The 27,349-nt window shown below is 48.9% G+C and overlaps 11 protein-coding genes across 11 annotated transcripts; 6 read left to right on the forward strand and 5 right to left on the reverse strand.

Annotated features, from left to right (window-relative positions):
* Nucleotides 1-226: 226 nt before the first annotated feature.
* On the reverse strand, nt 227-3,311 carry EDB91DRAFT_1344244 (uncharacterized protein). Its single transcript, XM_041325804.1, has 5 exons — nt 2,945-3,311; nt 2,770-2,890; nt 2,714-2,720; nt 1,704-2,667; nt 227-1,649 (listed from the first exon to the last, which is right to left on the reverse strand). The coding sequence occupies exons 1-5, from the start codon at nt 3,242-3,244 to the stop codon at nt 471-473; spliced, it is 2,571 nt and encodes an 856-aa protein (XP_041181202.1). The 5' UTR covers nt 3,245-3,311; the 3' UTR covers nt 227-470.
* EDB91DRAFT_754107 (NO signaling/Golgi transport ligand-binding domain-containing protein) lies at nt 3,193-4,331 on the forward strand. The gene is made up of 4 exons (XM_041328284.1): nt 3,193-3,643; nt 3,693-3,889; nt 3,942-4,066; nt 4,115-4,331. The coding sequence occupies exons 1-4, from the start codon at nt 3,348-3,350 to the stop codon at nt 4,223-4,225; spliced, it is 729 nt and encodes a 242-aa protein (XP_041181203.1). The 5' UTR covers nt 3,193-3,347; the 3' UTR covers nt 4,226-4,331.
* An 828-nt stretch (nt 4,332-5,159) lies between these two features.
* Nucleotides 5,160-7,508, reverse strand: EDB91DRAFT_754220 (Sodium/calcium exchanger protein-domain-containing protein). Its single transcript, XM_041328286.1, has 16 exons — nt 7,144-7,508; nt 6,969-7,089; nt 6,897-6,922; nt 6,789-6,846; nt 6,691-6,739; nt 6,623-6,632; nt 6,553-6,574; nt 6,179-6,506; nt 6,083-6,126; nt 5,956-6,035; nt 5,816-5,905; nt 5,717-5,763; nt 5,623-5,662; nt 5,524-5,570; nt 5,406-5,473; nt 5,160-5,358 (listed from the first exon to the last, which is right to left on the reverse strand). Exons 1-16 carry the CDS (start codon nt 7,405-7,407, stop codon nt 5,345-5,347), a joined length of 1,308 nt encoding a protein of 435 aa, XP_041181204.1. The 5' UTR covers nt 7,408-7,508; the 3' UTR covers nt 5,160-5,344.
* Nucleotides 7,509-9,676: 2,168 nt separating this feature from the next.
* Nucleotides 9,677-10,715, forward strand: EDB91DRAFT_1244240 (uncharacterized protein; the record flags this gene model as incomplete). The annotated part of the gene is made up of 2 exons (XM_041322396.1): nt 9,677-9,844; nt 9,906-10,715. The coding sequence occupies 2 exons, from the start codon at nt 9,677-9,679 to the stop codon at nt 10,713-10,715; spliced, it is 978 nt and encodes a 325-aa protein (XP_041181205.1).
* A 94-nt stretch (nt 10,716-10,809) lies between these two features.
* On the reverse strand, nt 10,810-12,420 carry EDB91DRAFT_754160 (uncharacterized protein). Its single transcript, XM_041328285.1, has 3 exons — nt 12,214-12,420; nt 11,309-12,165; nt 10,810-11,257 (listed from the first exon to the last, which is right to left on the reverse strand). The coding sequence occupies exons 1-3, from the start codon at nt 12,269-12,271 to the stop codon at nt 10,904-10,906; spliced, it is 1,269 nt and encodes a 422-aa protein (XP_041181206.1). The 5' UTR covers nt 12,272-12,420; the 3' UTR covers nt 10,810-10,903.
* A 594-nt stretch (nt 12,421-13,014) lies between these two features.
* Nucleotides 13,015-16,156, forward strand: EDB91DRAFT_1108736 (poly polymerase catalytic domain-containing protein). Its single transcript, XM_041317577.1, has 21 exons — nt 13,015-13,414; nt 13,466-13,520; nt 13,569-13,650; nt 13,697-13,799; nt 13,850-13,952; nt 14,006-14,023; nt 14,077-14,177; nt 14,237-14,265; nt 14,309-14,364; nt 14,416-14,462; nt 14,518-14,615; nt 14,669-14,735; nt 14,784-14,816; nt 14,869-15,190; nt 15,244-15,294; nt 15,350-15,384; nt 15,439-15,450; nt 15,506-15,528; nt 15,579-15,692; nt 15,744-15,891; nt 15,938-16,156. The coding sequence occupies exons 1-21, from the start codon at nt 13,133-13,135 to the stop codon at nt 15,998-16,000; spliced, it is 1,842 nt and encodes a 613-aa protein (XP_041181207.1). The 5' UTR covers nt 13,015-13,132; the 3' UTR covers nt 16,001-16,156.
* Nucleotides 16,157-18,179, forward strand: EDB91DRAFT_1108742 (microfibrillar-associated protein MFAP1, Zn finger, CCHC type protein). Its single transcript, XM_041317578.1, has 7 exons — nt 16,157-16,553; nt 16,606-16,673; nt 16,724-16,782; nt 16,834-16,979; nt 17,029-17,312; nt 17,364-17,613; nt 17,666-18,179. The coding sequence occupies exons 1-7, from the start codon at nt 16,199-16,201 to the stop codon at nt 18,022-18,024; spliced, it is 1,521 nt and encodes a 506-aa protein (XP_041181208.1). The 5' UTR covers nt 16,157-16,198; the 3' UTR covers nt 18,025-18,179.
* EDB91DRAFT_1108743 (RdRP-domain-containing protein) lies at nt 18,119-22,423 on the forward strand. Its single transcript, XM_041317579.1, has 8 exons — nt 18,119-18,279; nt 18,345-19,886; nt 19,938-20,705; nt 20,737-20,909; nt 20,965-21,037; nt 21,087-21,200; nt 21,253-21,849; nt 21,900-22,423. The coding sequence occupies exons 1-8, from the start codon at nt 18,142-18,144 to the stop codon at nt 22,194-22,196; spliced, it is 3,702 nt and encodes a 1,233-aa protein (XP_041181209.1). The 5' UTR covers nt 18,119-18,141; the 3' UTR covers nt 22,197-22,423.
* Nucleotides 22,424-25,444, reverse strand: EDB91DRAFT_1108746 (uncharacterized protein). The gene is made up of 8 exons (XM_041317580.1): nt 25,336-25,444; nt 24,436-25,288; nt 24,260-24,380; nt 24,190-24,204; nt 24,005-24,135; nt 23,877-23,951; nt 22,764-23,828; nt 22,424-22,712 (listed from the first exon to the last, which is right to left on the reverse strand). The coding sequence occupies exons 2-8, from the start codon at nt 25,217-25,219 to the stop codon at nt 22,576-22,578; spliced, it is 2,328 nt and encodes a 775-aa protein (XP_041181210.1). The 5' UTR covers nt 25,220-25,288; nt 25,336-25,444; the 3' UTR covers nt 22,424-22,575.
* On the forward strand, nt 25,445-26,271 carry EDB91DRAFT_1108752 (proteasome maturation factor UMP1-domain-containing protein). The gene is made up of 5 exons (XM_041317581.1): nt 25,445-25,549; nt 25,600-25,755; nt 25,809-25,910; nt 25,959-26,052; nt 26,106-26,271. The coding sequence occupies exons 1-5, from the start codon at nt 25,547-25,549 to the stop codon at nt 26,165-26,167; spliced, it is 417 nt and encodes a 138-aa protein (XP_041181211.1). The 5' UTR covers nt 25,445-25,546; the 3' UTR covers nt 26,168-26,271.
* EDB91DRAFT_1108753 (uncharacterized protein) lies at nt 26,255-27,245 on the reverse strand. Its single transcript, XM_041317582.1, has 3 exons — nt 26,851-27,245; nt 26,560-26,795; nt 26,255-26,498 (listed from the first exon to the last, which is right to left on the reverse strand). The coding sequence occupies exons 1-3, from the start codon at nt 27,166-27,168 to the stop codon at nt 26,426-26,428; spliced, it is 627 nt and encodes a 208-aa protein (XP_041181212.1). The 5' UTR covers nt 27,169-27,245; the 3' UTR covers nt 26,255-26,425.
* Nucleotides 27,246-27,349: the final 104 nt, after the last annotated feature.

The raw sequence follows: 27,349 nt of genomic DNA on the forward strand, positions 1-27,349 counted from the left end.
TTTTGCAAAGACGATATGCGACGAAGAAGGATTAGTCAGTTCAACTGATAGTCTCTCTGGTGAAGTTGACCACCGTTGTGACGATGAGATGTGATTTGGGGAATATTGTGTTTCAGAATATTGGACGGTTTGGTGTAGGTTATGAAGGGACTGTCTTATTTAAAATCTTCAGCGAGTCGGAGACATCTATTTATCGATACAACCGTCAACCTTCCGATAGAGGCTTCTCTCAACTGCAAGGACGGAGTGATTCACATTGGTCACAAGCATATTTTAAGCGTGGAGTACATAAATCAGATTATCATTAGCATGCATAATAAGACTAGGTGCAATGTTCCATACTAGACGATGAACAAACGCACTAAATACATAGATGGAATGTGACATCATGAAGTGATAGCAAATATAGCAATGGTCCCTGGCAAAAAATCCATATATAACCATTATAAATCCGGGGCCCTGAACCAAGTCTAGACGATGCCCAGAACAATGGTGGCGCGGAGGCTGTTCAATTTCTGGGCTGGAGTTGTAGGCTTGACAGGTTGCCCATCCGGGCCGATCTCTAGAATATCCTCGGTCCGCAAAGAGCTCGACTTCCAACCCCAACTCTGGCTGACTGAAAACACGTCCGGGACGCTCGTAAATCTCGTAATAGATGAACCGGTAGAACTGGCACAAGAAATAGTGAAGTAAGCTGCAACAGCAGGTCGGGGGTCGCGATATGGTTGCACTGGAGCAACGGGAGGTGAGGTAGCTGGAATGGTGCTGGGGAAAGAGGGATAGGACGTAACGAGACCGGATGATGTCGATGGGTTTGAATTAGGTGTCGTACTTCGTGATAGAGGGCGAATGGAGGGGGAGGACTGCGATGCAGTAAGTGGTAATGATGGTATTCTGTTGTGTGTATGTTCCACACGATTGAATGTCAATGGCGCCGAATGTGCGGGAATAGGATCAATGTGCGATTGTCGATGAAGATACACTCCGAGCTGAATGCCCTTCTTCCGAACAACTTGCACGTATACATTGAACAAACTTCCCGCGTACCAGATCGTTTGTGAGTGCAAGCGTGACTTCTCCTTCAGTGCGTCGATATCCCAGAATTCCACTGCAAACCTGAACGGAGGGTAGGGTGACCACCGCGCTTTGCCCGTGGCGTCAGATGCTATACAGCCAGATGCGGTTTGTCGCTCTGACTTCAGACCGAAGAAAGTAGCCTCCGAAGTTGTTGCACGAACGGGCGTCTTGCCCTCCGCGCTCGGACTGGACAATGGTGGAGGTGGCTCGAAGAGTTGGTCCATAGAAGTACCTTCGATGCCCCCACTATCACCAATGCGTACGGATGAATCATGTGCTACGGGATAATATGGCTTGCCTTTGTCATCTGCTGGATGTAGTGGAGAGTTCGGAGCTGGCAATCGAGCAAGAATCTCTGCAGTCGTGATGGGCAACCCAAGTTCCTTCTCTCGCGAAGGTGGAGGGCTCGAGGACGGGGATGAGGGAGAAGTGGTTGTGTTGGGTTTGGCTGTGATTTGACATCGCAATAATGACTGATCCCAATGGGCTTCCTGTAAAACCGAAATGGGAACATATGGTCGACCAGTGGTGGGAGAGATGTGCTGCGACGTTGCTATGATATCGTCCATGTGCTGTAGGTATTTGTGAGTGTGCCGCAGCGAGCGGTTAAAGGGAAGTGTCTTTACCATATTGGAATAGTAGATGCCTTCACGGAACAGTATCTCCCAGTCTTTCTCTTCCTCCTCATCAATGCCCTGCCTTCTCCGAAGTTCGACGACAGCGCAAGCCAATTCGTACCGTTCCTTCTCTCCTTTCACAAACAATAAATCGGAGCCTAGAATCTGCCGCACCCACTTCGAATTCAAGCCACCCCTTGTCCAGATCACGGGGACCACATGTGGTTCTGGTACAGTAGGCTCGCTGTGAAGTGAAGGCTTGGTGGGCATGGTATCGGCCCTCTTGCGTGACGACACAACATGTACAGGAACGGGGACTGGGGTAGCAGGGAGTCCTGGACCAAGAGATGCTTTCTCTTCATGGACAAACATGTCCGCGCCCCACCGCGCGAGCCAGCATGCCGCAGCCTCGCCAATCTTGTCTGATAATAAACCATAATGGAAGTGAGGTTCGCGGATCGGCGCATCCTCTGGTTCAGAGTCCGCCTCGGATTCTGCAGGATCCTCTTTCTGCACATCTAAATCCTGTAATTTATCGGACAAGTCATCAGCAGGATCCTGCTTGGTACCTGATATGCGCAGTGGAGAACGCGATGTACTGGATGCGCGACTCTCATGGGTGACTGGCTGTGCAATGTGCTCCAGGCCCACTGCTGCTTCGGCTTCCTTGTCAGGACAAGTATCAACCGGTTTACCGATAGCGAAGTTGAGGTAAGGAATGACGGTGTACGGTCCGATTGTGTTCATGATGCAGTTGACGGCCTGTGATGCTATGGACGGTATGGAGAGATAAACTGCTGTGGCCAGAAGTGAGAGCAAGAGTCTAGGGCTGGCGGTATGATGTCCCTTTGGTGTATCGCAAGGTAGAGGGGAACCAGAAAAAGCAGGGGTGAGTGGGTGAGATGAGCTTGGGATGAGGGATGATGGGACATATAGGGGTGGTCCTCCACCATATAATCGTGCGATGCATATCCTGAATTTTTCAATCAAAGGTTACTGAATAAATGTAAACAACTTACTCAAAAGCTGAAGAGGCATGAGTGTGGAGTGATTTGAAATCGGGAGAATTACACACCTGCACGAGTGATATTGCGGTCATCGAAGATGACGTCAATTTCCTCAGGTCCCCGTAGATGGCTACGAAGTTTAGGAGAGGATTCAAGAAAGCCAGCTGTGAAAAGCGAGCTGAAGAATCCCTGCGAGTACTACCTGTCAGTGGGAAGCGAAGCGAAGACGGGCGCTTAACTAACCGATTGTATGAGGACTACGCGGTGCAGCTTATAGATGGCCTCCCAAGTGCCATGAACATGCAAAGCGACATCTGCTGTGCGCGACTCGAGTAGTGAGTTGTAAATATGGTGCTGTAGATCGACAGAAGAAAGAGCGGCCGCAGTGTTCATAGGCGGGGTACTGCGTTTCAATCTGTTAAGGAGGGGTGTATTATGGGAGGATGAATAAAGCTCTGGGAGAGAAGGAGAAGCGTGTAATACACGAGCTGACAATAGACTAGCTGGATAGTTGGACTCTGCTAAAGTGGTTAGGAGGGTCATGATTATATCGGGAGAACACAAGTCGGCTACTGAGCTCACTTGGCAGGCCAAGCTAAGTACTACTATGTAATACTGCTACCGCATTTCAATATTTACGACCACCATGCAGCAATACACACAGCCTCATCCTCGGTTTTCAGTTCTATCTGGTTCATCTCTTTCGTCAGTAGAACACCTTTCCCCAACCGCAAGTTCAACACGTTTCTCTTTACCTTCTGCACCATCCATAAACACAGCCATTGGAACCCCAAAACCAGGCGTTAGACCTAATATCTATGATAGGAACCTTAATAAAACCCGGACATCAGAGGTCTCCGCCTCCGCGTTTGCCTTTCTTTTCTCTGAGGTCGTCCAATACACGCAGAAGCGCGTAAGTGGAATAAATGATCTCGAGCGCCGGTGAGTACACACTGTCATGCCTCCATGAATTGACGTACCCATCGCTTAGATTGAACACCCTTGGTTATCGCGCCGGATCTCGAGTCCTCGAGCTCATGGTCTGGCGGGCGGAGTCCTCGTCCAAAGCCCCAAAACGAGAAATTCGGTTTCTACCTGCTCTCATGTCCATCCACACCCAAGTGTGGAGAGCGGTCTTTGGACGCCCCGCAGATGCAATAGAGAAGAGCGTCGAGAATGAAGATGAATGTATGATCGCCGTGTTCATCCTATCAGACTACTGAACCATCTTCATCTCAAGACATGATCATTGACAATGATCCTCCGATCGAACGCCACATATCGGTACCTAAAGATATGAACCAGCTCAGCTGTTCATCATTCACTGCTGGAATTGTAGAAGCTGTCTTGGATGGCCTAGGATTGGTAAGTGCTTCATTATCGCACACGCTCTGTGCTGATATGTGTCCAAAGCCTGCACGAGTGACAGCTCATCATACCCCTACACAACAGTTTCCGTCGCGTACGACTATACTTATAAAACTTGACAAGTCTGTACTAGAAAGGGAAGAAATCCTGAAGTGAACATACACTGCAGTTTCCCATGTTCTATCATCCCATGACAAACGGTGTGGAGCTGCCTTTTACCAATTCATGCAAACTTAATTTGAGGTCGTCATCTTTCTGATGTGAAGATTCAGATCGCGACAGTGTTTCAAGTATTCAACGTTCAACACTAGTACTGCAAGCGTCTATCACTTGTTCAGTTCATCATACTTACATAGATCTAGAACAACTGGCCGGATTCCTCGCCGATCACGATGAGCGCGCGCTGTCGTGGTAAAAATGCTAGTAAAAAAAATCGGCAATAGTGTTGCTTTGGCACTTAGCATGATGTCATTGCGAAGCGTGTTATCTAAACGAGCCCAGGGCCTTTTTCGGTTCTTCTTAAGCTAGAGCCAGGACCCCCGGCACCCGGCACCAGTCCTCCCTGCTACATCGAGAAGAGGCAGGGCGAGAAAGAATCGCAAACAGGCACAGAGAGTGCCAGCTCACCAGCGCCTGAAGGAAAGAAAGTGGCTTGCCTAGGGAGACTAACGAGTCCCACTAGTCTAACATCTTCTAGCGGTCTTACCAGTCAAGCTGGCAATCTGGACATGTCGCTGTAATTTGTACATACTAATAGAGTCCCGAATCACTCGTTCTATTCTTCAGCACCATTCCTTGCACGATCATCATCAGTGCCCATGCGTCAGTCCTCAGCACCGTATCCTCTGTTACAGAGCCTTTGACTCTGCCAAGTACATCTTTAATGTCGGTGAGAACTCTACCCAGGTGTTTCTCCAGAGTAGGAGGAACTGGAAGCAGACCAGGGGCGTGTTCTTGACTGGGAGATAACCTTTTCTCAGAAAAGTGACGTTTCACATTTGCTTGGCGCAATGAATCTATATTCGAGAAAATCGTGCAATCTACCACACGTTTTGATGAAAGAGGTGTCGCAGAAATTAGTCTGTTAATGGCTACCTTAGCGCCCGCCGCACGAAGGAAATTTAAAGGAGTGTATTAGAGAGAGAGATGACAATGACAATGCAGCTACCATCATATTACTTTAGACCAAACAGAAATTTAAAGAAGTGTGTCAGAGAGCGATAGGTCGGGAATGTTAATGTATCTGCCCCCAATAAATATGGTACACATATTACTTTAGACCACCCAAACTGAAATGCGATGAGAATGTGATCGCAAGCTTGACTGGACAACTTACAGGCGAGGGCGATGACCACGTAGAGGGTAAGCAACATGAGACCTTCCATATAATTCGATTTGCCGTCCCTGAAACAAGTCAGTTAAGTCTCGATGGCGAAGGGGAACTAGCTACTGACATGATTAGTAGGCTGACCAGGAGGACAGATACGAAGAGAACGATTGTCTGATAATTCGTTAGAAACTTAGATAATCACACGGAATGTGAATAAACAGACCTCGAAGTTCTGGAATTGAAACGTGAGGGGTTGATTGACGCTATAAAAACAATAGTGAGAACAGTATTTCTCGAGATGCAATTTCTGATCGTACATCCAACCGACGATCACAAGAAGGGGCACGACGAAACAAGCAATTTGCTGCGCAACAGTCAGTCCAATCACTATCTAATAGTAATCTATGTGCACTTACAATCGAACTCCCAACGCAAATGCTGATTGTGAGCTCGTATTTATTCTTCATTGCCATCCAGATTGACGTGACGTGTTCTGCAGCATTGCCCTACAAACAATGTGGGCAGGCAGGTCAACCTGAGACAGCTTGAAACATACCACGATCGGCAACAAGACAACACCAATAAAGCTCTTCGGGATGGAATAGCGCTCTGCAGTTTCCTCGATGGAGGCAACCACTACAACAAATAAACGTAGGATCAAAGGACCAAAGTGGTCCACTTACGATACTCAGCACAAAACGCGATGATGACAGTTACCGAAAAAAGTCTAATGGATAAGTATGAGCGCACGATGTAGCAAATAACTAAAACAAACATACGCAACACCGGCGGCAACCGTGCTCATGCGAGGCTCCGGTTCCTCGCTGGCTTCTTCGTTTGAACCCGCGGGTCGATCGACACAAAAGAATTGGGTATGAGATTTTAGCTGCACCCTTAAATTAGTACATTGGAGTGAATGGAAATTAAAACATACCTGAAACCAAAGGTATGCGCAGTAAACTGCCAAGAGCAATATGGCAGTTCCTCTGGATATAAAGAGCACACCAGCAGTGGGACATCCGCCTTCTTCATCGGGAATGCTGCAATATTGATCCTTTTGCATGCCGACGCGTGTGGTACTTGCATACGCCGCGGGAATAATAAGCGCTATGGATTATCAGCCAAACTCTCAAGTTGTAGAAGAGGTTCTCACTGATGCACGACAATGTCATAAGCTATACTTGGGTTAGTGATAATTGCGCAGAACAATACAAATAACTTACAGATGCAGAACTGATTATCATTGCAATTCAGTCAAGGATTTAAAGGACAAAAAAATAAGAGGACATACGCCTGAGCTCCAGTAGAATTAAAAATTCCTTCTTCATGATATAATCCACCTATACAAAGTAAGTCCAAACTCCGTCAAAAACAAAGAAAGTTATTTACCGGCAAGGAACGAACAACCAAGCACGAGCAGTATGTTTGACAAAATCGATCCAAGCATCTGATCCAAGGTCATTATATCGCATATAGAGAACGTATCGAGACACTCACGGACGTCTGGACGATTCGCAATTGACCTAGGATCATAATGAGTTGTGAACAACGTCAGAGCGGCGGACGAACCATTGAGTAAAGCAGCAACGCCGACGATGATCTCTACTGCATTCCCGAAGGATGCATTGAGGAGACCTGACATGGTTTCTCCTAATCTGACGGACAACTGATCCGTTGCCTCGCCCAAGAGCTAAAAACGACGATGTCACCCTCTGAAATATCTCAAGATAGGAGTGGTTATCACCTTAGCCAAGGGCACAATGGCCATAAAGCTGAACAGAAACCTTAGACCAGCGTCCCAGTCCAAGTAGTGAGAGAAGAAGCTCAGGGGTATGAACACGAGTAGGATGTTGAACCATGTCCCGAAAATGAAGAAGTTGAACGACTCCGCCCATGACGGCTCACCCGCGCCCTTGAGGAAGCTGACGGCGCGACAAGTAAAAGATAGCTTTACATGACCATTATAGCCGCCATTTTCGAGCAGCGATGAGGTTTCTGTGGTATACATTGGATGGTTGTAGTAAGACGGGAATGTGTTTTAAGTTGGGATTTGAATGTTTCAAGAGACTCCTTATGTACTTGCGAACTTACAATACAGTGACCACCGTTCACCATCCACCTATTGATGCCATAAGCATGACCACAGATCCGTTGCGAACTTACTGTACCGTCACCACCGTTCACTATCCATCCACCCATTGATGCCATAAGCATGACCACAGATCCATTGCGAACTTACTGTACCGTCACCACCGTTCACTATCCATCCACCCATTGATGCCATAAGCATGACCACAGATCCGTCAGGTGGTTGTTCCGCGGTTTGGGGGAAAGTTTGATGTCAAGCGCGCGGAGGCGCTCGGTCTGAAAGCTAGACCGTTGCGTCACGACGCACGGGTTGTAAAGGGAGAGACGGTAACTGTTGTGGGCATTGATGGGGTGGAGAGAAGTGTTGGGCCTGGCCAAGTGAGGATCCTGTCGTCGCATTCGACCGTGACTATGCTAACACCAAGATAGGGCTCATGTGGAAAATGGGCATATATGCGCGTGCGATTGAGCAGACTTTATTGACACTGCCGATATTGGAGGAGGAGTCTGAAGTGATTGACGCAGCACAAGTGGACATTAACTGATGCCATTTGGTCGGAAGCCTGGCGATTTCTTTTATAACATGGGTTTGCATGTAAAACAAAAACTCCACTACCGCGGAAGTTTGTGCCAGATATCAAGTAGATGCAGGGCCAGCAAGTGCATTGATTTTCCTGTAAAGATGCGATACTTGCAAATGAATGCGATCGGTCTGGCCTCGACAAGTACTCCGCGAGTTGACGTGATATGGGTACGCGATATCCCAATAGACGTTCGTTGACGTTCGGAGAGTATCATACAGGTTAGAGTAGCACTCACTAGAGGTCGCGAAAAACACAGGAAGGAGCTCGCATGGGAGCTCCGCAAGGACGCAAGTTAGTCGTTGCGAACTCGGTGCCTTTTCTCTCGTCATTTTCACTGGCTGATTTGCGTAGGCGAGTGCTGTGCTGTGTTCTGATGGTTCTTTTAGACTAAGCACGATGTATTCGTGGCGGGCATTTTGCAACTCCTTTTCAACTTCAAATCGATATCCCGCCAGGTCACAGAAGCGTCTTGGGGTGAAAAAATTTGGTAGCAGCATTTGAAATGATCTCGTTTGTCTCCCCTAGAGCCTCACACATGAAAACATACCTTCTACTCATCGTTATTGTGCACGGGTGACTATACTTATGAGTAAGTACACTGAAGTGTCTCAACTTTCCGACTGTCATACTCAATTTGTGCCAGGTGATACAGATGGCTACGCGTTGCTCGAGCTTTTCTACGCCTCGCGAATTCCTGAAATTCTCTTCAACTACCTGGAACCAGCCGACATCTAATCCCTCTCATGCAGCGATAGACTGTACCGGGACTGTCTTGTATCATGGTTCGACCTGTACCACCCAGGCTCAAAGGGTGGGCCACACTCACTGAGACTGAGGCTCAAGCATGCATCGTCGTCTCACACTTCCTCGAGGGCCACATATCACCCGGAGACCTGATATGCATCGCGATTCGCCCGCGATATCCGTACATATGATGTCGACCTGGAGACTGCTGAGTGTCTACTGAGAGATGATGTCTTTCCCGCTATTTGGGTTGTGGCATTCTTGAACCCAGTTCCGGCCACTTTTCCTCGAGATTTGCTCCTAGAGAACGCATAGACAGCAGGAGACAACAAAGCAAGATCCGTCGGTGGCTGACTGCTCCCTTCGATGCCTTAGGGGTGGTAGGACTTTAGCTGGTACTACATCAAACCATTGTGGGAGGAGGTGCTGAAGAAACTCAAGAAGATCCTAGAGAGGAGGCAGGGCAAGAGCAAGATACACTTGCAAAAAGGCATGCCAAGAGTGTCAATGCACCGATGCCCGAAGGAAAGAAGATTGCTAGTGAATACTAGTGCTGTTGGGGAGCCGAATGACTGATGTTGACTGATTCCTGTTACATTCCTTCCGCGACAACTTACCATGTCTTCTTCTTGACGATCGTTCTTTTTCACAACCATGTACGGATATGCACCAGCATATATCGGTTTAACTGGGGAGATTTAAGGCTTATAGAGCTTATCTTATCTCAAGTGGACCGTAATAATAGGCACTATCTTCTCGACTGATAACAGGGATGAAAGTGTCAGTCACTACTATCGGTTCGTTCTGCTTGGTTCACTGCAGGACGTTTGTTGATCAGCTAAATTCAACTACTACTCCTCAATGGTTTTGGTTCGCAGCCTCAATGTATCGCCTTCCATGGTGAACTGCTCATGTGCATGGGCATCAGACTATCTACAACTCAACGAGCTGTTCAACTGCCGTTATACAGGCGCTGTGACCACGAGAACGGCTACTTTGGACGGTTTTGAAGAAGATGAAACCCATACCGTACGCACTGCAGACGAGGTTCCAATGGTCCTTCATTTGTCTGAAGCGGTTGATCACGCAGGTAGCGTTCATGAGGGACTCCCTTTCGTCCCTCAATTCGTACGGATATTCCCCTCACCCATTACATGCGTATCTTGCATGGATTCGGGAGTTCTTAGGAGAAGGACCGTCTGTCAAACCATTCATAATCAGCATCACGGAGTCCAGCGCTGAAAGGCTTTTCGAGATGTTGGTGATGATACAACACTTCCGCGCATCGAATCCTACATGGCGCTCTCGTATCGCTGTCGAGTTCAACTCCAGCTGCCCAAATATCAAGGGTCACCCTCCACCCTCATACCATCTTCCTTCTCTCAAGCCATTTCTTGACGCCTTCGCCAAGGCTTTCCAGGATGACTCTACGCTAACCATTGGGCTCAAGCTCCCGCCATACATCATAGCGACCCAGTTTCGCGATGTCGTCGAATGCATTTCGTCTTACACCTGCACCGATTCCGGGAAACCCACAAACCCATTCGCCTTCTTCACGTGCACGAACACCCTCGGCAACAGTCTTGTCTTTGCTGATCAAACCCCCACCCCAGATGCACACGCGGACATATCTGCATTTGCTGTGCCACCCGGTTTGGGTGGCCTTGCAGGCGAGGCTATTCATGCCCTCTCCCTAGGGAACGTGTACACCTTTTCACGGCTTCTTGCGGAGTCAGATGATCCAGCGCTGCGGGAAATTGTCATTATCGGTGCTGGAGGCGTGACATCCCCAGAAGCCGTCCAACGGATGAATCGTGCCGGTGCCAAAATTGTCGGCTGTGCAACATTGTTGGGCAAAGAGGGCGTCAAAGCCTTTGAGATCCTATCTGGAAACTCTTGACTGTATTTGTTGTTGGCCAAGGTAACGTTCTAACATTCACATTTCAATCCACATTGGTGCGATATGTATACAGTGGTATCTTATGTACGCTAAAAGGCTACAGATGAATGCGAGCGTGATTAAGATAGGCTAAGGCGCTCCTTGGGTTAACTGAAATAATAACTGAAGATATTGTGTCACAAAAAAGTTCAGTAGGATGGAAAAGTGGTGTACGAGTGAGACGTGTTGGTGGCATATCCTGACGTTGGAAGGGTGTCCCATGAGAAGGCGGAGAAGTCTGAAGAGGAAGGCATCAACGCGGAGATATTATCACCGTCGTTCTTCTCTGGGTAGTTCATGAACAAGGCTGCGGGCTCGCCATAAAGTGATACAGGCAGTGGAGAGAGCCTGGCACTCTGATATAGAGGATAAAAGTCAGGCTGGGTAAGGAGTAATGGGTGCGTTGACGAAGTGCTCGACGTCGGCTGATTGATGTCACATGGCACTTGGTAGGGCTGCTCGCTATATTCGTAGGTTTTTGGAGTGGAGTTGATGATGGTGAGCTGCATGGAAACAATAAGGGAAAGTCGAAGGGCGGGAAAACATGTACTCACCGGCGGTGAAATCTGGGTGGCACCTACAAAGCCATAGATCGGAAGACTAGATGACTTGGTGGGTGGCAAAAGGGGACTGCGGAATGGTTGTATGTCACATCCGTCAGAGTCGCCATCGCAAGGATCTGATTCTCGCGTGCCCCCCGATGCTGACCCGCTTCTTGAATCAGGGGATGTTCCGAAAGTCACTGATTTCATAGTGTCGTCAATTTCCTTGACTGCGACCTCGAGTTCTTCGCCATGCTTGCCTGCAAGAAGCAGTTCAGCGACTTGCTCGCAGCGTCTCTTGTCTTCCGTGCCGTTTCTACGAACTTTTCGTTTCGTAGGCTTTTTTGCACGCACCACAGGATTAAACCTGTAGTTGGGGTACTTGATTGCATGGATAGCCTTCTCCGTTGCAGCCTTATTACGCCAGACCTGTTTCTCTGACTCGGAGAGGCGATTCCAACAGTGCGCGATGATGCGCGTGATGTGTCGATTGTCATGCTCAACATTGGTCCCGATCTTCTGTGCGGCAGCGAAAGCGGAGCGGAAGAGCATGAAAGCATTTCGTGGACGTGGAACGTGATCTGGATCTTTGCTACGCGAATAGCCGCGAGAACATGGTATGGGCATACTCGCAAGGGCTGCAGAGGAAGGGAAGGATGACGGGAAGGGAAGTTCGGAACACGACTTTGTGGAATTTTCACGCGATGTTGATGCTGTAGACCCATCTGAGGAGGCTACTGATTCTGGAGAAGGCATGCATGTCGAGACCGATTCAATTTGGTGCCATTGGAAATCAGGAGGGACAAGAGGGCTCTCGAATGGGGGAGGAGACGAAAAGTCATAAGTTGGACCGTTGTGATCCAAGAGATCTGATGTAAAATGTTAGCTCGAGCGAGACAACAACACCTTGTACGCACCGTAAGATGACATGGAGTTCAAATCGAACTGGATAGTCTGCGCGTTAGGAACTGCCATCGTAGATGGTGGGGTCCGGGTAAGGTGCTGAAATAATTGGCAGCCATACCGTACTATCTCTGCCCTTTATAATCAGGACTGTAATATTGGTGGTGGCGGAACCTGGAGGTGAAATTAATGGCTACCCTTTCACGGTGTCACATCGTGGCATCCGAACCCCCATCGGAACAGTCATCCCTCGTTGTGATCACATTTTACTGTCTGCTTATGGAATGTGTGATATCCGGTAAGGGCAGTGCTCGCTGGATGCCGGGGGCACGTTGCACGTCGAGTCTAAGGGTCATCACAAATTTGGCAAAGGTTGGTGATAAATTCAGTTCCAAGCATTGAAGAAGTTCGGGAATGGAGCCGGTTCAACTCAGATCTCTCTACTCTATTACAAGCCACTGTAGCACGTTGCAATTGTCCGCAAAAGACCGTGTCGAAGTCCGCATAATGCCGCTTGGCTTTGGTTTCCTGTGCGGTTGGTTGTACAACAAATCTTTCCCTTGTAGGGATTCACTTGTACGATCTGTTTCAATGAACCACAACGGGTGTGTTCCAGGTGGGATGTAGAACAAGCTTAGCTTAGTCGGCGGCGGTCTGGGTTTGGGTAGATAAAGAGTCAGGGCGCACGCGATAACCCAGCCGAACTAATGCTGCGACGGCGTTTCTAAATTAGGAAATCCCCTATCTCACGTGATGGGGCGGGAGTCGGGATATGACCATATACGTGTGCAGGGCGGTGTCAAACGTGGTGGTCATGGCACCACATTTTCAACACGCGCCCACCACCTTGACTCAAGTCGGTGATAGGGGCGCGTTATTTAAACCTCTTCTATCCCACTCATTAGTTCTTATTTCTCTTTCCCACTCTCTGCCATGCCCCCTCGCAAGAAAGCTGTTCCCTCCACCGATGTTGCAGGCGTTGCTAAGCCGGGGTCCTCGCGGACCACTAGAGCTAGTACGAGACAGGCAACCACTGCACCTACTTCTACTGCAGTTACAGCAAAACCCGTCTCCAAACCAAAATCAAGCAAGGCGAAGCGTGCCCGCGCCGACCTCAGCGAGGATGAGGCAGATGACACCCCTGCTAAAAAGGTTAAGGCGGACAAGGACGATGACACTGCTGACAACATGACTGACGATAACACTAAGAAGATGGTAAGCACTGGAAGCATGGTAATGTACCCATGCTCAGCTGTCAACGTCCAGGTCACTGTTGTGAAAAGAGGTGCTGCGCCGGTAGACCCAATATCCAGCTTCGTTAGTGAGTGATTTAGGCATGACCTTTGAAGCGCCAAAATAATGTGCCTAGATTCACATCAAGTCTACTCCAATGCTGAAAGTGTCTGGGACGCAATGCTTAACCAAACTGAGGTTGGCTCGAACAAGAACAAGTGAGCACGCGTGCACAATGAGATTCTGATTCTTATCCAGGCCTAGATTCTATGTGATCCAACTTTTGCATGTCGTCGGCGATGACACGCAATGCTTGCTCTGCACGCGTTGGGGCCGCGTTGGTGAGAATGGTCAAAGCCAAGTCAAGGTTACTCCCAATGCAGCATTGATATGTGCAAGAGAAACTGATTATACCAGGGACTATGGCCATCTGTTTCTGCCATTAACGAGTTTAAGAAGCAGTTCAAGTCGAAATCTGGCGTTGCGTGGCCTCAGCGCTTTGGCATGGTGGCTGCGAAGGGTAAGTCAACATTTTCTTGGAGTCCATTCTTCATATGAACGCATGATAAACAGGAAAATATACATGGCTAGGTAGACGCATTCGTATATACAAACACGAGTTGGTAGTCTGATATCCCCTTCAGAGCGTGCATTCGAGAATGAAGATGACAAGGCGGAAGGCAGCGGCAGCAAGAATAAAGAAGACGACCCCGTTCCAGATTCCAAACTGGCGCCTGAGTTGCAGGTAGTAGTTCGAGAAATTCACCTCCTTAATTGTGCTAATATACACATTAATCCTGGCAGGCATTCTGCAACCTCATTTTCTCTTCCAAGTAAGTGTCGTCCCTTGAATTCTCAGCCCAGCTGATCATTTAGGCTCATTGATGCTCACTTATCGTCGATGAACTACGATGCCAATAAACTTCCCCTGGGTATGTTAAGTTTTCAGATGCAAAATAGTTCAACTACTCACACCAAACTAGGTAAACTCGCTAAGTCGACTATCCTCAATGGATTTGCGGCATTGAAGGTTCGCTTATCACTATAACAAGCTTTGGCTCGAATTTGAACTTAAAAATATTCAGAAACTTGCGGAAGTGGTCGAGCATCCGGATGGCGACATGGCGAAATCTTTGGGAGGGTTCCGTACTGCATGTGAAACGCTTACTTCGGAATACTATTCGTGCGTCAAGTTGAAATCTGATATTTCATTGCTCTCATGCAAGCTGGCGGCAGCATCATCCCTCATGCGTTCGGGCGCAATAGGCCCACTGTAATCGGCGACCAGGAACTATTGAAGAGGGTACATTCATGCAGCTCCACCACCAACCTCATGCTCATGTTTTCACAGGAACTGAACCTTGTCGACGCTTTGGGTGACATGGTATGCGATCCGCATTCGATACTATGCATTTGCTTACCAGACGCCATCTCAGGAAATCGCTCATAAACTCATAACCGCCACTATTAATGTAGACGACAACGGGAAGCCACTTAACCCGCTGGACGCGCACTTCCGCTCGTTGGGTCTCAATTCGATGGATCCTGTGGCTCGAAACAGCTCGGAATTTACTGCTCTCTCACGTTACATCTCCGACACACATGGACAGACGCATCACTTTAGGGCGTCGGTTTTACATGCATTTAGAGTGGAGAGAGAGGCAGAGACCTCTGCATGGCTTGCGAAGGGGTACGATAAGCTTGCACCAGGTGATCGGATGCTCTTGTGGCATGGTTCTAGGACTACCAACTTTGCTGGTAAGAAAATAAGCGAAACATTCCACAGACATGGACTCACGGTTTCACTTCAGGTATCCTCAAACAGGGCCTCCGGATCGCCCCTCCGGAAGCCCCTGTCACAGGTATGTGACTGTGGTTTGTTTATCCATGTCCATAGTGTACTGAGGTACAATTCAGGCTACATGTTCGGCAAAGGTGTATATTTTGCAGATGTGAGTACTCGGCACTTTATATTCCTCTCTCCGCCTGACCTGGCTTTTCCCTAGATGATGTCAAAAGTAAGTTCGGAATGGCACTCCTGGATATCAGTTTCTGATCTCTGTCCCATTTCAGTCTGCAAACTACTGTTTCGCTAGGTGAGTCATGCGCCATTCTCAAAGGGCGTTTCACTCAACCTGATATACAGTTTGAGTAATCAAATCGGCGTGTTACTCCTCTGTGAAGTAGCTGTAAAACCGTTTCTCGAGATGAACAATGCAAACTACAGCGCCGATGAAGATTGCAAGAAAAGCAAGAAGCTGTAAGTGCAATACTACTATTTCGCGTGAAGCTTCTCATCTTGCACTATTAGGGCGACCAAAGGGGTAGGAATGACGCAACCTACCGATTGGCAAGATGCTGGGATGGCACTCAACCATAAAGAACTTGAGGGCGTCCATATGCCCAAGGGAGAGCCGTCGAATGTCAACCCCCCCGGAGCCTATCTTACGTACAACGAGGTTCGTGATCGCAATCAATCTCCTTCATTGGCTCAATTCTCTCTAGTACATTGTCTATGACCCGTCCCAAATTCGCTTGCGGTACCTGCTCATGGTAAAGATGGGTTGAGTCAGGAAATGCATATGTAGTTTCTTTTTCCACTATTGGCTACTTGTTTTCCTTAGACTCAAATTCTAGCATTGTCGCCGTCATAATAAAGAAGGAACGATCTGCCTACCCCGTCTTAACTCTTCGACGATAATACTAATAGAGATCAAATGAGGATTATTTGTCCCTGTTTATTTGTCCATTAATACCTTCCCCGTCATGTCGACTATACTTGCAACGCAAGTTCGCAAACACACATCAAAGCCAACGCGTGCGGCAGGCAGGTATTGGAAGGGTAAAGCGCCGAAAGGAGCTGCCGAATTTCCCTCGGATTCTGATGAAGACGATGAAGAGCAGCGCGAGGTTCAGGAAGAGGGAGATGTGCTCATTGCTGGGGAGCAAGACATTGTCGAGGATGATGATGATGATGAGGAAACGACACTTCCCGTGAAGACAGGACAGGGTAGAGTGGCGAAGACGATGAATCTCACTCTAAAGGATGTCAATATCTCGAAGGAAGGCAAGGTCATTGTCGCGGGACGAGAAGAGTCTGGACGGACCAAACTAGAGGAGGGTACGTGCCGTCGGTTTGGCCTGACTCAATTTTGTGCTAAATGCTACTGAAGATATTGCGTCGGAAGAGGAAGAGGAGGAAGCACCAGGTGAGGAAGAGGAGGAAGAGGAGGAGAGCGAGGTGCGTTTGCTCATGACATATGCCATGTTTTATTTTTTAACTATTTCCAGTCTAGCGAATCTGAGGAAGAACTCTCAAAGCCATTATTCCGACCCGTTTTTGTTCCGAAGTATGTTTCCAATGCACTGTTGATCGAGTGACTTATTCACCGTACGGATAGACGAGGTCGAGCGACGATTGCTGAGCGTGATGCAATCGCTGAAGAAGCCGAGGAAATAGAGAAGCGCAAACAGGAAACTGCTGAAGAACGGAAGAAGCAGAGTCACGACTTGGTTGCAGAGAGCATACGACGAGAATTATTGGAAAGTGCGTTCATATCCATTCATCGCGATTGTTATACTCACTTACCCTGAAGAGGAGAAGGAGGAACAAATACCTGATGTTGATGATTCGGACGGTCTGGATCCCGCTGGGGAATTTGAAGCTTGGCGGCTGCGAGAGCTTGGACGAATCAAGAAGGAGAAGGAGGAAGAGCTTAGACGTGAAGAGGAAAGGGAAGAGATTGAGCGGAGACGTGCCCTTCCAGAAGAACAACGTTTGAAGGAAGACCTTGAACGAGCCAACAAGTTACGGGAGGAGAAGCCTAAAGGCCAGCAGAAGTTCCTACAAAAGTACTGGCATAAAGGTGCTTTCCACCAGGTACGTCATGTCTTTCGTTTGTGTTGTTCCATCACTTTATGTGTTGATTAGGATGATGCAATCCTTCAACGACGCGACTACACAGAAGCAACTGAATCTACGGTGGATGTTTCGATGTTGCCCGATGTCATGCGAGTCAAAAACTTTGGTAAACGCAGTAGAACCAAGTATACCCACCTTATGGATCAGGACACGACTCAGGGGAGCGGAGGTTTTGGAGGCTCAGGTTCGGTAAAAACGGGTGGTCGATCCACAGAAGGAGGTGGTTGCTTCTTATGCGGCGGTCCGCATCTCAAGAAGGGTGAGGACTATCGTTGAGGCATTCTCCTGACAAACTCAAACTTCTTTTGCAGACTGTCCTCAAAATACTCAATTACCGCCAGGAGCCCGTAGTTCCTTGGCTTCTGGTGCTAACGCAGCCACCACTACATCACGTGCATGGGGTGAGCAATCATCGTGGCGAGACCGGCCCGAAGATAGAGTTGATCGTCGCCGCTCAAATGAGGGGAAACCAATGGCAAGGAGGGAGGACTACGCCGGTGATAATAGAGCACGGGATAAAAATCACGATTACCACAATTCTGGAACTAGTCGTCGAAGATCACGGTCAAGGTCACCTTATCGCACTCGTCCAGACTATGATAACAGACGGAGAGGGCCACCGGAAAGAGACCATGACGGTTTCAGGGAGAAGAAGCGTCGTCTGGACTAAGCCTGTTACATCTGTCTTCCTTTTCTACCTGATAACTTGGCATTTCGCCTCGTGTGTACTACATATTGAGTACTTGGTAGGAAAGGGTGCGCAGTATCTACCATAGTACTTCACGTGATGGTTATCGATTTATTAATATCTTTGATCAGGATCAACTCCCATGGGCACATATATAAGTGCCGATGCAGCGGCTCGATGATAACAATCAGTTTCGAATTCCTGTATATCCCCCCATTGATACCAATCGCACACAAGGTCAGTCTTAATGGGCGACCTTTTCATGACCCAAGGATACGTCGTATTAAACTTGATTATGATAGATGGAGATTTTCTTGCAAAATATTGCTTTTGCAGTTACCCTGGAAGACTTGACCATTGAGTTTGCGAAGAAATTGCACAATCCCCCGTTCCCAACTAGTCCTCTTCTCAACTTTGAAGTCCAAATCTTCTACAAGTCACACCCGAATGGAAAGCGAGGCATCCTTGCTCTCCCTACGGTGGATTCTGGCGTAACTCTCTTGCGTGCTTACGGTGACACAGGGATTGTTGTCAAAGGCCGCAAAATCCTCCTCCGCGAGAGCAGGCAATCGATCAACAAGGCCCGTATTGAGAGGTTGAAATCCGTTCCATGGAGCGACCCAGTAAAGCTGCGAGAGGAGAAGGAAAGGCTTCTCCAGCAATCGAAGCCTTTTCCGCTTCTTCGCTACTCATTTGGGCGCTTCCTCCGGGATGGTTCTTTTGCTTCAGAATTTACCCTTCCTGGCATTGCCGATGTCTCTTGTGATCTGGAGCGTCGGCAGGTACGCTTCACTCTCAAGGGTCATGATGGCGACTCGATATCTGCTGCATCATATGCGCCACTGAAGATCGCAGCATTAGTGGGTAACCAGGATGATGATACCCACATTCTATTCATTCGCGCCGATGCGCCCCCGGTGTTCTCCGTGGATAATAATCCCGGTGGAAATGAAGGACCTCGACGTCTGCCGGGCTTGGCGCGTCATTACCCCATGCCTCCCGGTAGCCACAGTCTGATGCTGGCCTTCAGCAGCCAGTCAGACGCAGAAACCTTCATGTATGCATGCCGCAATCGTCTTCACCTGCGTTACTCGCCAGTTCCCCATGTTCGGATTGATGATCGCATCTCTAATAGCAACCCCATCGAGGAACTCCACGAGTTTTTCTCCCAGATCCCATACGAGCTTGCGTTCCAGGTCGAAAAGACCGTTGCAAATTTTGTTTTTAGTCCGATAGAAATACTTTCGCTGAAGGAGGCAATCCTCTCGTTGCACACTGAACACGGCCCTGATGCGCCAGAGATTTTCGGGTCTTTTGCGTCCGAGCACGAAGGACACAGTAGGAGTCGTAAAAAAGGCCGCAAACGCCGGTCGCAGTGGCAGTCCAGCCAAGAAGATCTAACATCTCTTCTTGGTCGGGTGGTCCAGGAGTTTATTAGAGAGCATCTAAGGCCCCTTCGTCTTCTAGCTCCGCCACCACAAAGTGGGGTATACCTATCCTACCATCTCATCATTACGCCAACACGGCACATCTTAGAGGGACCTCTTCCAGATCAGTCCAACAGTATCTTACGCCGATATGAACATCACGAGTGCTTCCTGCGCGTTACTTTTCAGGACGAGAATCGATCAAAGCTTCGTCGAGACTTAGATTCTTCCATTCAGGACCTTCTAAAGGAGCGATATCGCCCCATTCTGCTCAATGGATATCGCGTCGCCGGACGTCAATTCCAATTCTTGGGATACTCAATGAGCGGTCTGCGAGAACATTCAGTGTGGTTCATGACACCGTTCGAAGATGAGAATGGGATGCAACTGGGTCCAGAATCGATCCGGAATAACCTGGTGAGTCGCTATTGGCGCTGGTCGATCTTGTCAACCAAATGCAATTACTAGGGCGATTTCTCCAAACTTTACAAACAACCGGCTCGTTTGGCTGCAAGATGGTCCCAAGCCTTTTCTGGCACTGATCCGTCGATCACCCTTCTTTCCGAAGAAATCGATTTTCATTGTCCCGACAGACTCTCGCCTTCTGACAATGTTATGACAGACGGGTGCAGTTCCATATCCGTCGAGCTTGCAAAGGATATATGGAGGTCTTTGCAGAAGGGCAAGAAGCGACCCGCGAAGCTACGAAATATTCCGTCCGCTTTCCAATTTCGTCTCGGTGGTGCCAAAGGCATGGTCGTCCAAGATCCGACCATCGAAGGCAAGCTTGTCCACCTTCGTCCGTCGCAGATCAAGTTTGATGCACCGGAAAATTTGACTTTTGATGTCCAATCGACATCATCAAGACCGAAAGCGATGTTCCTCAATCGTCCGCTCATCGTACTTATGGAATTCTTGGGAGTAGATACCCGTCGGATCATTGAGCTGCAGGACGATGCGATCGCCAAAGCTCAGTCCGTCCGATCATCGTCCCTCGATGCTTCGAAAGTTATACAGCAACACGGACTGGGAGCATCTTTCCATCTACCATCTCTCTTCAAAAACTTGTCGTCCATTTTGCAGCTGGATGTTGGAAATATTGAGGAAGAGGCGTCTCAGTCACGATGGACCAGCGAGCTCATAGAAAGCTCCCTGCACTGCGCCGAGACGCACATCCTGCGGGAGCTGAAATACCGTGCTCATATCGGAGTGCCGGGTTCGTATACATTGCTTGGCGTTTCTGATGAATGGGGCTGCCTCAGGGGAGGGAGAAGTATACGCAGCTGTGTTCGATGAAAGGACGGGATTGAATAAGCAAATTACGGGCCAGGTCGCCGTAACGCGCAGCCCGCAGATTCATCCAGGCGACCTGCAAGTTGTTACGGCTGTACACCGTCCAGAGTTGGCGCACCTGAGGAATGTTGTCGTATTTTCATGCGAGTAAGCCCTATTTGATGGCTTGTGACAAATGCACGCTGAATCATATCGTCAACAGGGGTCAGCGAGCGCTTTCATCATGTCTGGGTGGGGGTGATCTTGATGGCGACGACTTCAACCTAATCCTTGATGTAAGCTCGCATTTTTTCATACATTCACTCATGTCTGAGTATTCCATAGCCGAAGCTGCTGCCAACACATTCCAGCGGTCCCGGAGAATACCAGCCGCTGCCCATCAAAACGACACCAAACACATGTGACATCTCCGACATCGTAGATTTCGTATTTGACTACGTGAGTATCATTCAGAACTTTCAGTGACTAAAAATTAAGTATGAAACAGTAGATTGAGGCGGACCTCGTCGGTCTCATTGCCATACAGCATCTCAGGTTTTCTGACCTGAATGATCCAGGTTGCGCGGAATGCTTGGAACTCGCGAAATTAGCCTCACATGCAGTTGATTTTCCGAAGAGCGGAACTCCTGTCAACTTCAGTCAACTACCGAAGTTGAGGAAACAGCCAAAGCCTGATTTCCTTGCCAAAGAAGGTGCTGATCTCAACAGCGACCAGTACTACAACAGCAAGAAGCTACTTGGTCAGCTCTACCGTCGGGTACCAGTAAAGGAGAAGTGGATACCCCAAGATTGGAACGAGGACTACTCTCCATCTGACGGTGTCACTGTAGAGGACGCGCTCTCTCGCGTGGGCCTCCGTAATCTTGGCCTTTCAGGATTGTCCGATCCAAGTGAACAGTTAACCGAGGAGATGAAATATTTACTCGATGCATATTGCGATCAGCTGATGGTGATCGGGCAGTCGCACACGATTTTGAAAAACAAGAATAGCCACATCTCGGAGGCGGAATTGGTGAGCGGGACCATCATGGCTAATTGGTCCGACCATCATCGTCGGCGAGATGCGGTCACTGCGATGAACTTGCAGGTAAGCGTGGAGTCCAATATGCGTCACATGTTCCTTGACGATAGTTCCAGACGCGTGAGCTCGTCCGTGCGGTCAGGGCAGAGCTCCTGGCTAAGGACTTGGTGATGTCCGAGACAGAGACTTACTATGAAGATGAGGATGAGGATTACGATGATTGGACCTTCCGCGAAGAGTTCGATGATACGGAACAGCGCAGTATGGGAGAAACGTTCAAGCGCTCTTGGGCAGCGTGGTGTGTCGCAGAAGATACGCTTCAAGAAGAACCGAGAATGTTTGGAGCTCAGAGCTTTGCTTTAATCGCTTTGGGCAGGATGCTCGAGATTGTGAAGGCGTCTTATATCATGTAAAGGATCGAGTACCAGAAGCTGACCTTGATACCCAACTATAAACGAATGGTATGTACACTCGGAATTGTATACCATAGGAACTCATGTATATGACTTGAATTGAAAAGTGTAGTTTGTACCACGGAATGTAACGGACCACACCATTGCCTCATCCTAGAATGATCTTCAGACTTGAACGGTCTGAAATTCTTGTTGAGTAGGTCGCAAAGGTTCTCTGCATGCGCGTATCCATGGTTAAGAACGCAACTACGAGGACTTCAATTTCCAATGACACATATTACAACTTGAGATATGCATGAGCTAGTTTCGAAATATGTAACCTACAATAGCAACAAGAAAGATTATTTGGAAAAGCGAAATAATGGTCGGCAGAGTATAATCATACATCCAGGAGCTCCCTGGGCATGTCCACCAAAGCAGCAGCCCCGTTACCAAAGAGAGCAAGTTGCGTGAGGGACGCTGCACTCTGGCGGTATATCCTCTCCAAGGCTGGATGAGCAGGACGCCCTTGCGACACTACGAGAGACGGTGAGAATACAATCGAATCAACTCGAAGAATATACTCACACAGAATTGCCTGGTTCACCTCCGTCGCAAGACTCGCTCTTGCTGCCTGCCCCGCCACCTCCGCCGCATCCCCACCGGCCGCAAGCGGATCCTCAAAAGCCACGATCACGCTCGTGCGCTTGAAAATAGCGCGCATCTCCGGGCGGTCTTTGTACTCCGACTGCAACTCCTGTCCATACGCAACCGCACGCTCGAGAGCGGTCCCGTACTTGGCCGCAGTCGCACCTGACAAATTCGAATGCGAATAAGAGGCGAACGATGCCTTACGCTTGCCTTTGATCGGAATGGCACTGCTGCCGCTGCCATAACCATTCGTCGCTCCAGTACTGGAGATATCTGCCTCGTCGTCAACATCCATCCCCATCCCATCTGAGGCGCCTTTATCTTCTCCAACACTCATCTCCGCCTCCTCTGCGCACATCCGCTTCTTCAGCTCTGCCGCCTCCAGCACAAGCTCCACAAATTTACGGCACCGTAGTTTGAAGAGCACAAGTCCTGCGTCCGCGTCAAGCGCTCGTGGGAAGTGCGTCTGTGTGTCAGAAAGCGCGGTATCGATATCACCTGCGAGCACGGCATGCACAATACGGGTACGAATCTCGATGTCATCCGTGGGTGCAGTAGGTGTTTGGGGGACGTCATCCATATCCATGATCTGATCATGTTCGGCAACAAGGGTCGTGGAAGACGAAGTGAAGATGCTTGACGATTTGAGCGTCGACATTCCTCCTCGAGCGGAGCCCTGCGCTTCGAACGCTCGTGCCGTACGTGCGTACCCGTGATGTGACAGGTATGCAAGAACTAGATCATTGATCTGGGACTTCACGCGAGTGTCTGTGGTGGACATCGACGCTGAAGTAAAATATTTATCACTGTCAGCTACTGGCCACGTCCAGGGCGCAGACTGAATGCGCGTCCATGTCGCGTTTCGTTGTTGAAGCACGTGATGCTCGATGTCAAACTTGAATGGGTCTTGGCCGAAGTTGGCCCGCACAGACTCTCCGGGATGGCAAAGCCCGACAGCCGGATAAATATCACAATCCTTGCCAATGTTATCAAAAACAGAGCCTGTGGGAGTTCAGAAGAAAATAAATCCAATGCGGGAAGAATGCGCACCAAGCAAAGCACCGTTCTTGGTGTAGAAGGCGCGGTTCTGGCTAAAATCGAGACCACAGCCAATGACGTCTCCGGCTAATGGGTTCAGAGTGGGTCAAGTTATTCGATGCATCATAAAGTTGACAGACCTCCAAACTGAGGACCATATGGTGTGCCCGTCTTCTCAGCCGCAAACGACGAGCCATCATCACCGTGATATCCCCACGAGTTCTTCTCCCACCCCGGTAAGCGGGACGGTTTGAAGTCGCGGCTCACGAGACTACAAAGGGGATGTCAGCCATATTAATTTCAAATCATCGAATTTTATTCGGACCCAACACTGATATGCCTGAACTGGTGTTTGAGTACATAGATATTAAAAATTCTCCAAAGAAGGTACTCACCCCTTGTTGCTATTTGTCTTACTGGTGACCTCGACCTCATAGTAGTATATGCCGCAGGCAGGAGGGATAGGGAAGATCGTATGGGCAGCTGCGGCATCTTTATCCGAGTTGCTTGGGGATCCTGTTCAAAGGGGTATGACGTGTCTGGTAATTCCAATTTCTTAGCATGAACTGACCGTGATAGGTAAGATCCCTTCCATCTGCGGAGACGCTTAACAGAGGACTTCTGTATTCTTCACACCATCTAGTTGGGAGACGCAAGAGGGTAGATGATATTAAAGGATTGGTCTCTTGTTGTTGCCTGGAGGGCAAATCTCCAGGAGGGCTCATGTCTTCCTCATCGCTATCGTAGCTGGGAGACCTATGTACCCTCCTCCTACCTACACCATAGTCAGTACGAACGACCATAGGGTCAGGCTTCGGGGACGAGGTAAGTTGAGAAGGAGTGTCTGTCTGCAGAAGGTGTCGCAGCGCAGAATGGTCGAGATATGATGGGCGAGGAAAGGGTGCGGAGTCGATAGGCAACGGACCCGGGTGTGCCATAGCTGGTCTCTGAGCGCTGGGCGCCCTAACACCGGCTGCACTGGACCGACGAGCACGAGAAGGTGAAGAGGTCGGGCAAGCGGTGTCGACTCTAATTATGCGCGGCTCATAGTATATATGAGCTGATGTACTTCCTGTGCCCGAAAGGAGAGTAGAGCTTGGCTGTGTGAATGATCGAGCGGTCAACCGTGTGGGAGGGCTAGTCGCCACAGCCATAGAACTAGATCCCCGGACACTACTGATACCTGCAATAGGACTTCTTTGCGGCCATCCCTGGTTCACAAGACGAGGGCGAGACTGTGGGGAAGGTGCAAAGGGAATGGAGATGACCGACTCGATATTCCGAGCGGGGGATGTAGACATACCACCCCGTGGTGGAACGGGGATACTAGATGACCTTGCTGGTCTACTGCTCATCTTGGGGTGTAGATAACGTTCCTGTCACAAATGCGGCGGGAAGTCAACGTTAACCCTAGAGTCGTGTATCTGATTACTGTCAATAACAAAGTGATAAGCAAATAAGAAAAACATACGTATGGTGGAAGTTGACAACAGAATGTGGTTGGAAGGCGGATTGATTCGTTTGCAAGTTTGGCCTACTTATAGGCAATTGAGCTGGATCATCGTCACCGACATCGAAGATCACACTCTGGGGAACGTCACAAACGTCACATGCAGTCACCCTCGTGACCATTTCCTCGTCACGCTGGCTACGCGTCCATACCTTGCTTTCAGATCACTACCATGGTGCGCATTCATATCGTTCCGTTAGCAGATTAAACTGATCGTGTATCTAGGAACCTTCATACCGCATCGTTCCACATACCCAAACAAAAACTGCGTCCATAAATGACACTGCAGGCAGTTTGGGCCTCCATGACACCTTCCAGTACGGCCTTCGTAGCATTGCAACTGAGACGAGAGGAGCCGAGTTCGAGAACCGTATTGCAAAGGTGTGCTCGCAGTCCATTATAAATTATGCATTCCCATCTAACAGCGTTCATAGTGGGAAGAGACGCAGGACAACGCAAGGCTAACCATGCTGGCTAATGTCTACGGTCCGCACGCACCTATGAGATTGCTTATGGAACGCCAGATCGTGTCCGCCGTGAGTGTGTATGCGTGCACTAATATCCACAAATTAAATGTCTTCTAGAATTCTCACATGCCTGGCATGCCACAGTCAAACATCCATCTGGACATCCTGATGGGTCGGGACGAGACACTAGACCCAGCCGACTTCTTCCTTGGTGCGTAATTTACCTGACACTCATGCGGTACGATCTGACTGGAGATCACATAGGCATGGAGAGTGGTCCACCGTTAAACATTCACAACGAGATGGAAAGGAAACTCCGACTGTAACTCTAGATTGTTGTAACACCCTACCTAGTAATGTCATAACCATAACCTGAACGATGACAGGGAAGAAATGCACGGGAAATAAAGTGATGACAATGCTAAAGGTGTGAGCAGCTCAGATGGACGCCGCCATCTATAGATTGAATATTCGTGAGGTGTATGATAGGGATACAGTTGAATGTGGTGTAAATAAGAAATTGTGAAGCAAGGTGGAGTACGTTTAATACTCCGGGTAGTAATGGACGTGCTCTGTATGTAATACTATGCAACAGTGAATGACTCTCCGCATCCACATGCATCCTTGATATTAGGATTGTTGAATACAAACTTGGAGCTACAGGAACAATCACGTTAATTCCACGGTGAAGCGTCGGCGGAAACACTGCGCGACGTACCTTAGCGGATCCTCTTTCCAGTCCATTTCACTGCCTATTATTGAGAAGAGTGCCTTGCTGTCTATAAGCACCCTAACCCCATCCTGCTGTACCACCTCGTCAAACTTCCCTGGCTTGTCCACATAGTCAAGGTGGTAAGATAGGCCAGCGCAACCCTTGTTTCGCACACTTATACGGATTAATTGTGGTGTCGGACTATTAAGCAAGCCGCGCAACCGCAGCACCGCAGTCGGCGTCTGCAACAAGTGAGCAATCAGACTGATACAGCTAAAATCCATCATCGGCACATACCATACTTAACACCGCCTTGGTGGACCGAATAGTTGGCCGCGGTCGCTCTGCCTTTGGTACAGGTGGTGGACGAGCAGCTACCTGTGGAGAGGATGCATCGGGTGATAGTGACTTTGCAGTGGGTACGACAACGGGTGGAGAATCTTTGAGAAACTGCTTTGCGCTGGAGCTGGAACTGGAATGGGCTTCCGGTGGTCTCTGAGGTTGAGAACTTAAGGCAGACATCATTGCACGACGATGGGTGGAATAAATGGCGGATGCGCGTATTGAATGAATGACATTGTACCCCGAACGCGAACGGGCTACTGAAGACAGCATGGATGGTTAGAATGAAGATGTGGCAGTCACCGGAGCACAAGGACCTCGACCAAACCGACTTGCTTGGTCAGCTTACATATAGCCAATCAAGGCACCCCGATTTTACCTTGACTTCTGTCACGTGTCACTTATTTACGACGTAACTGTCCGACGTCCAGGTCTCGTACATACACAGTCCGAG

This window comes from Suillus paluster (genome assembly GCF_016628075.1).
Source record: "Suillus paluster strain FC165 chromosome Unknown EDB91scaffold_7, whole genome shotgun sequence".
NCBI lineage: Eukaryota > Fungi > Basidiomycota > Agaricomycetes > Boletales > Suillaceae > Suillus > Suillus paluster.

Excerpts from the sequence above, each read along its gene's own strand:
- EDB91DRAFT_1344244 (XM_041325804.1), bottom strand. The coding sequence starts at position 3,244 with ATGACCCTCCTAACCACTTTAGCAGAGTCCAACTATCCAGCTAGTCTA. Across the intron at positions 2,891-2,944 it reads GCGTAGTCCTCATACAATCG|GGATTCTTCAGCTCGCTTTT; the intron begins GTTAGTTAAGCG and ends TAGTACTCGCAG. Across the intron at positions 1,650-1,703 it reads GCATCTACTATTCCAATATG|CACATGGACGATATCATAGC; the intron begins GTAAAGACACTT and ends AAATACCTACAG.
- EDB91DRAFT_754107 (XM_041328284.1), top strand. The coding sequence starts at position 3,348 with ATGCAGCAATACACACAGCCTCATCCTCGGTTTTCAGTTCTATCTGGT. Across the intron at positions 3,890-3,941 it reads CGTCGAGAATGAAGATGAAT|ACATGATCATTGACAATGAT; the intron begins GTATGATCGCCG and ends CTTCATCTCAAG. Across the intron at positions 4,067-4,114 it reads TCTTGGATGGCCTAGGATTG|CCTGCACGAGTGACAGCTCA; the intron begins GTAAGTGCTTCA and ends ATGTGTCCAAAG.
- EDB91DRAFT_754220 (XM_041328286.1), bottom strand. The coding sequence starts at position 7,407 with ATGTATACCACAGAAACCTCATCGCTGCTCGAAAATGGCGGCTATAAT. Across the intron at positions 7,090-7,143 it reads CCATTGTGCCCTTGGCTAAG|CTCTTGGGCGAGGCAACGGA; the intron begins GTGATAACCACT and ends CGTCGTTTTTAG. Across the intron at positions 5,764-5,815 it reads TTTGCGTTGGGAGTTCGATT|CAAATTGCTTGTTTCGTCGT; the intron begins GTAAGTGCACAT and ends ACTGTTGCGCAG.
- EDB91DRAFT_754160 (XM_041328285.1), bottom strand. The coding sequence starts at position 12,271 with ATGGCAGTTCCTAACGCGCAGACTATCCAGTTCGATTTGAACTCCATG. Across the intron at positions 12,166-12,213 it reads GAACTCCATGTCATCTTACG|ATCTCTTGGATCACAACGGT; the intron begins GTGCGTACAAGG and ends ATTTTACATCAG. Across the intron at positions 11,258-11,308 it reads CCACCCAGATTTCACCGCCG|CTCACCATCATCAACTCCAC; the intron begins GTGAGTACATGT and ends GTTTCCATGCAG.
- EDB91DRAFT_1108736 (XM_041317577.1), top strand. The coding sequence starts at position 13,133 with ATGCCCCCTCGCAAGAAAGCTGTTCCCTCCACCGATGTTGCAGGCGTT. Across the intron at positions 15,295-15,349 it reads TCCGGAAGCCCCTGTCACAG|GCTACATGTTCGGCAAAGGT; the intron begins GTATGTGACTGT and ends GGTACAATTCAG. Across the intron at positions 15,693-15,743 it reads TGCAAGAAAAGCAAGAAGCT|GGCGACCAAAGGGGTAGGAA; the intron begins GTAAGTGCAATA and ends TTGCACTATTAG.
- EDB91DRAFT_1108742 (XM_041317578.1), top strand. The coding sequence starts at position 16,199 with ATGTCGACTATACTTGCAACGCAAGTTCGCAAACACACATCAAAGCCA. Across the intron at positions 16,554-16,605 it reads ACGGACCAAACTAGAGGAGG|ATATTGCGTCGGAAGAGGAA; the intron begins GTACGTGCCGTC and ends ATGCTACTGAAG. Across the intron at positions 17,313-17,363 it reads ATAAAGGTGCTTTCCACCAG|GATGATGCAATCCTTCAACG; the intron begins GTACGTCATGTC and ends TGTGTTGATTAG.
- EDB91DRAFT_1108743 (XM_041317579.1), top strand. The coding sequence starts at position 18,142 with ATGGTTATCGATTTATTAATATCTTTGATCAGGATCAACTCCCATGGG. Across the intron at positions 20,910-20,964 it reads GTTGTCGTATTTTCATGCGA|GGGTCAGCGAGCGCTTTCAT; the intron begins GTAAGCCCTATT and ends TATCGTCAACAG. Across the intron at positions 21,038-21,086 it reads ACTTCAACCTAATCCTTGAT|CCGAAGCTGCTGCCAACACA; the intron begins GTAAGCTCGCAT and ends AGTATTCCATAG.
- EDB91DRAFT_1108746 (XM_041317580.1), bottom strand. The coding sequence starts at position 25,219 with ATGAGCAGTAGACCAGCAAGGTCATCTAGTATCCCCGTTCCACCACGG. Across the intron at positions 24,381-24,435 it reads AAGGGATCTTACCTATCACG|GATCCCCAAGCAACTCGGAT; the intron begins GTCAGTTCATGC and ends CCCTTTGAACAG. Across the intron at positions 23,952-24,004 it reads ATATGGTCCTCAGTTTGGAG|CCGGAGACGTCATTGGCTGT; the intron begins GTCTGTCAACTT and ends TGAACCCATTAG.
- EDB91DRAFT_1108752 (XM_041317581.1), top strand. Across the intron at positions 25,756-25,808 it reads TCGAGAACCGTATTGCAAAG|TGGGAAGAGACGCAGGACAA; the intron begins GTGTGCTCGCAG and ends CAGCGTTCATAG. Across the intron at positions 26,053-26,105 it reads CCCAGCCGACTTCTTCCTTG|GCATGGAGAGTGGTCCACCG; the intron begins GTGCGTAATTTA and ends GAGATCACATAG.
- EDB91DRAFT_1108753 (XM_041317582.1), bottom strand. The coding sequence starts at position 27,168 with ATGCTGTCTTCAGTAGCCCGTTCGCGTTCGGGGTACAATGTCATTCAT. Across the intron at positions 26,796-26,850 it reads CCAAGGCGGTGTTAAGTATG|ACGCCGACTGCGGTGCTGCG; the intron begins GTATGTGCCGAT and ends CACTTGTTGCAG. Across the intron at positions 26,499-26,559 it reads TGGAAAGAGGATCCGCTAAG|CTCCAAGTTTGTATTCAACA; the intron begins GTACGTCGCGCA and ends TTGTTCCTGTAG.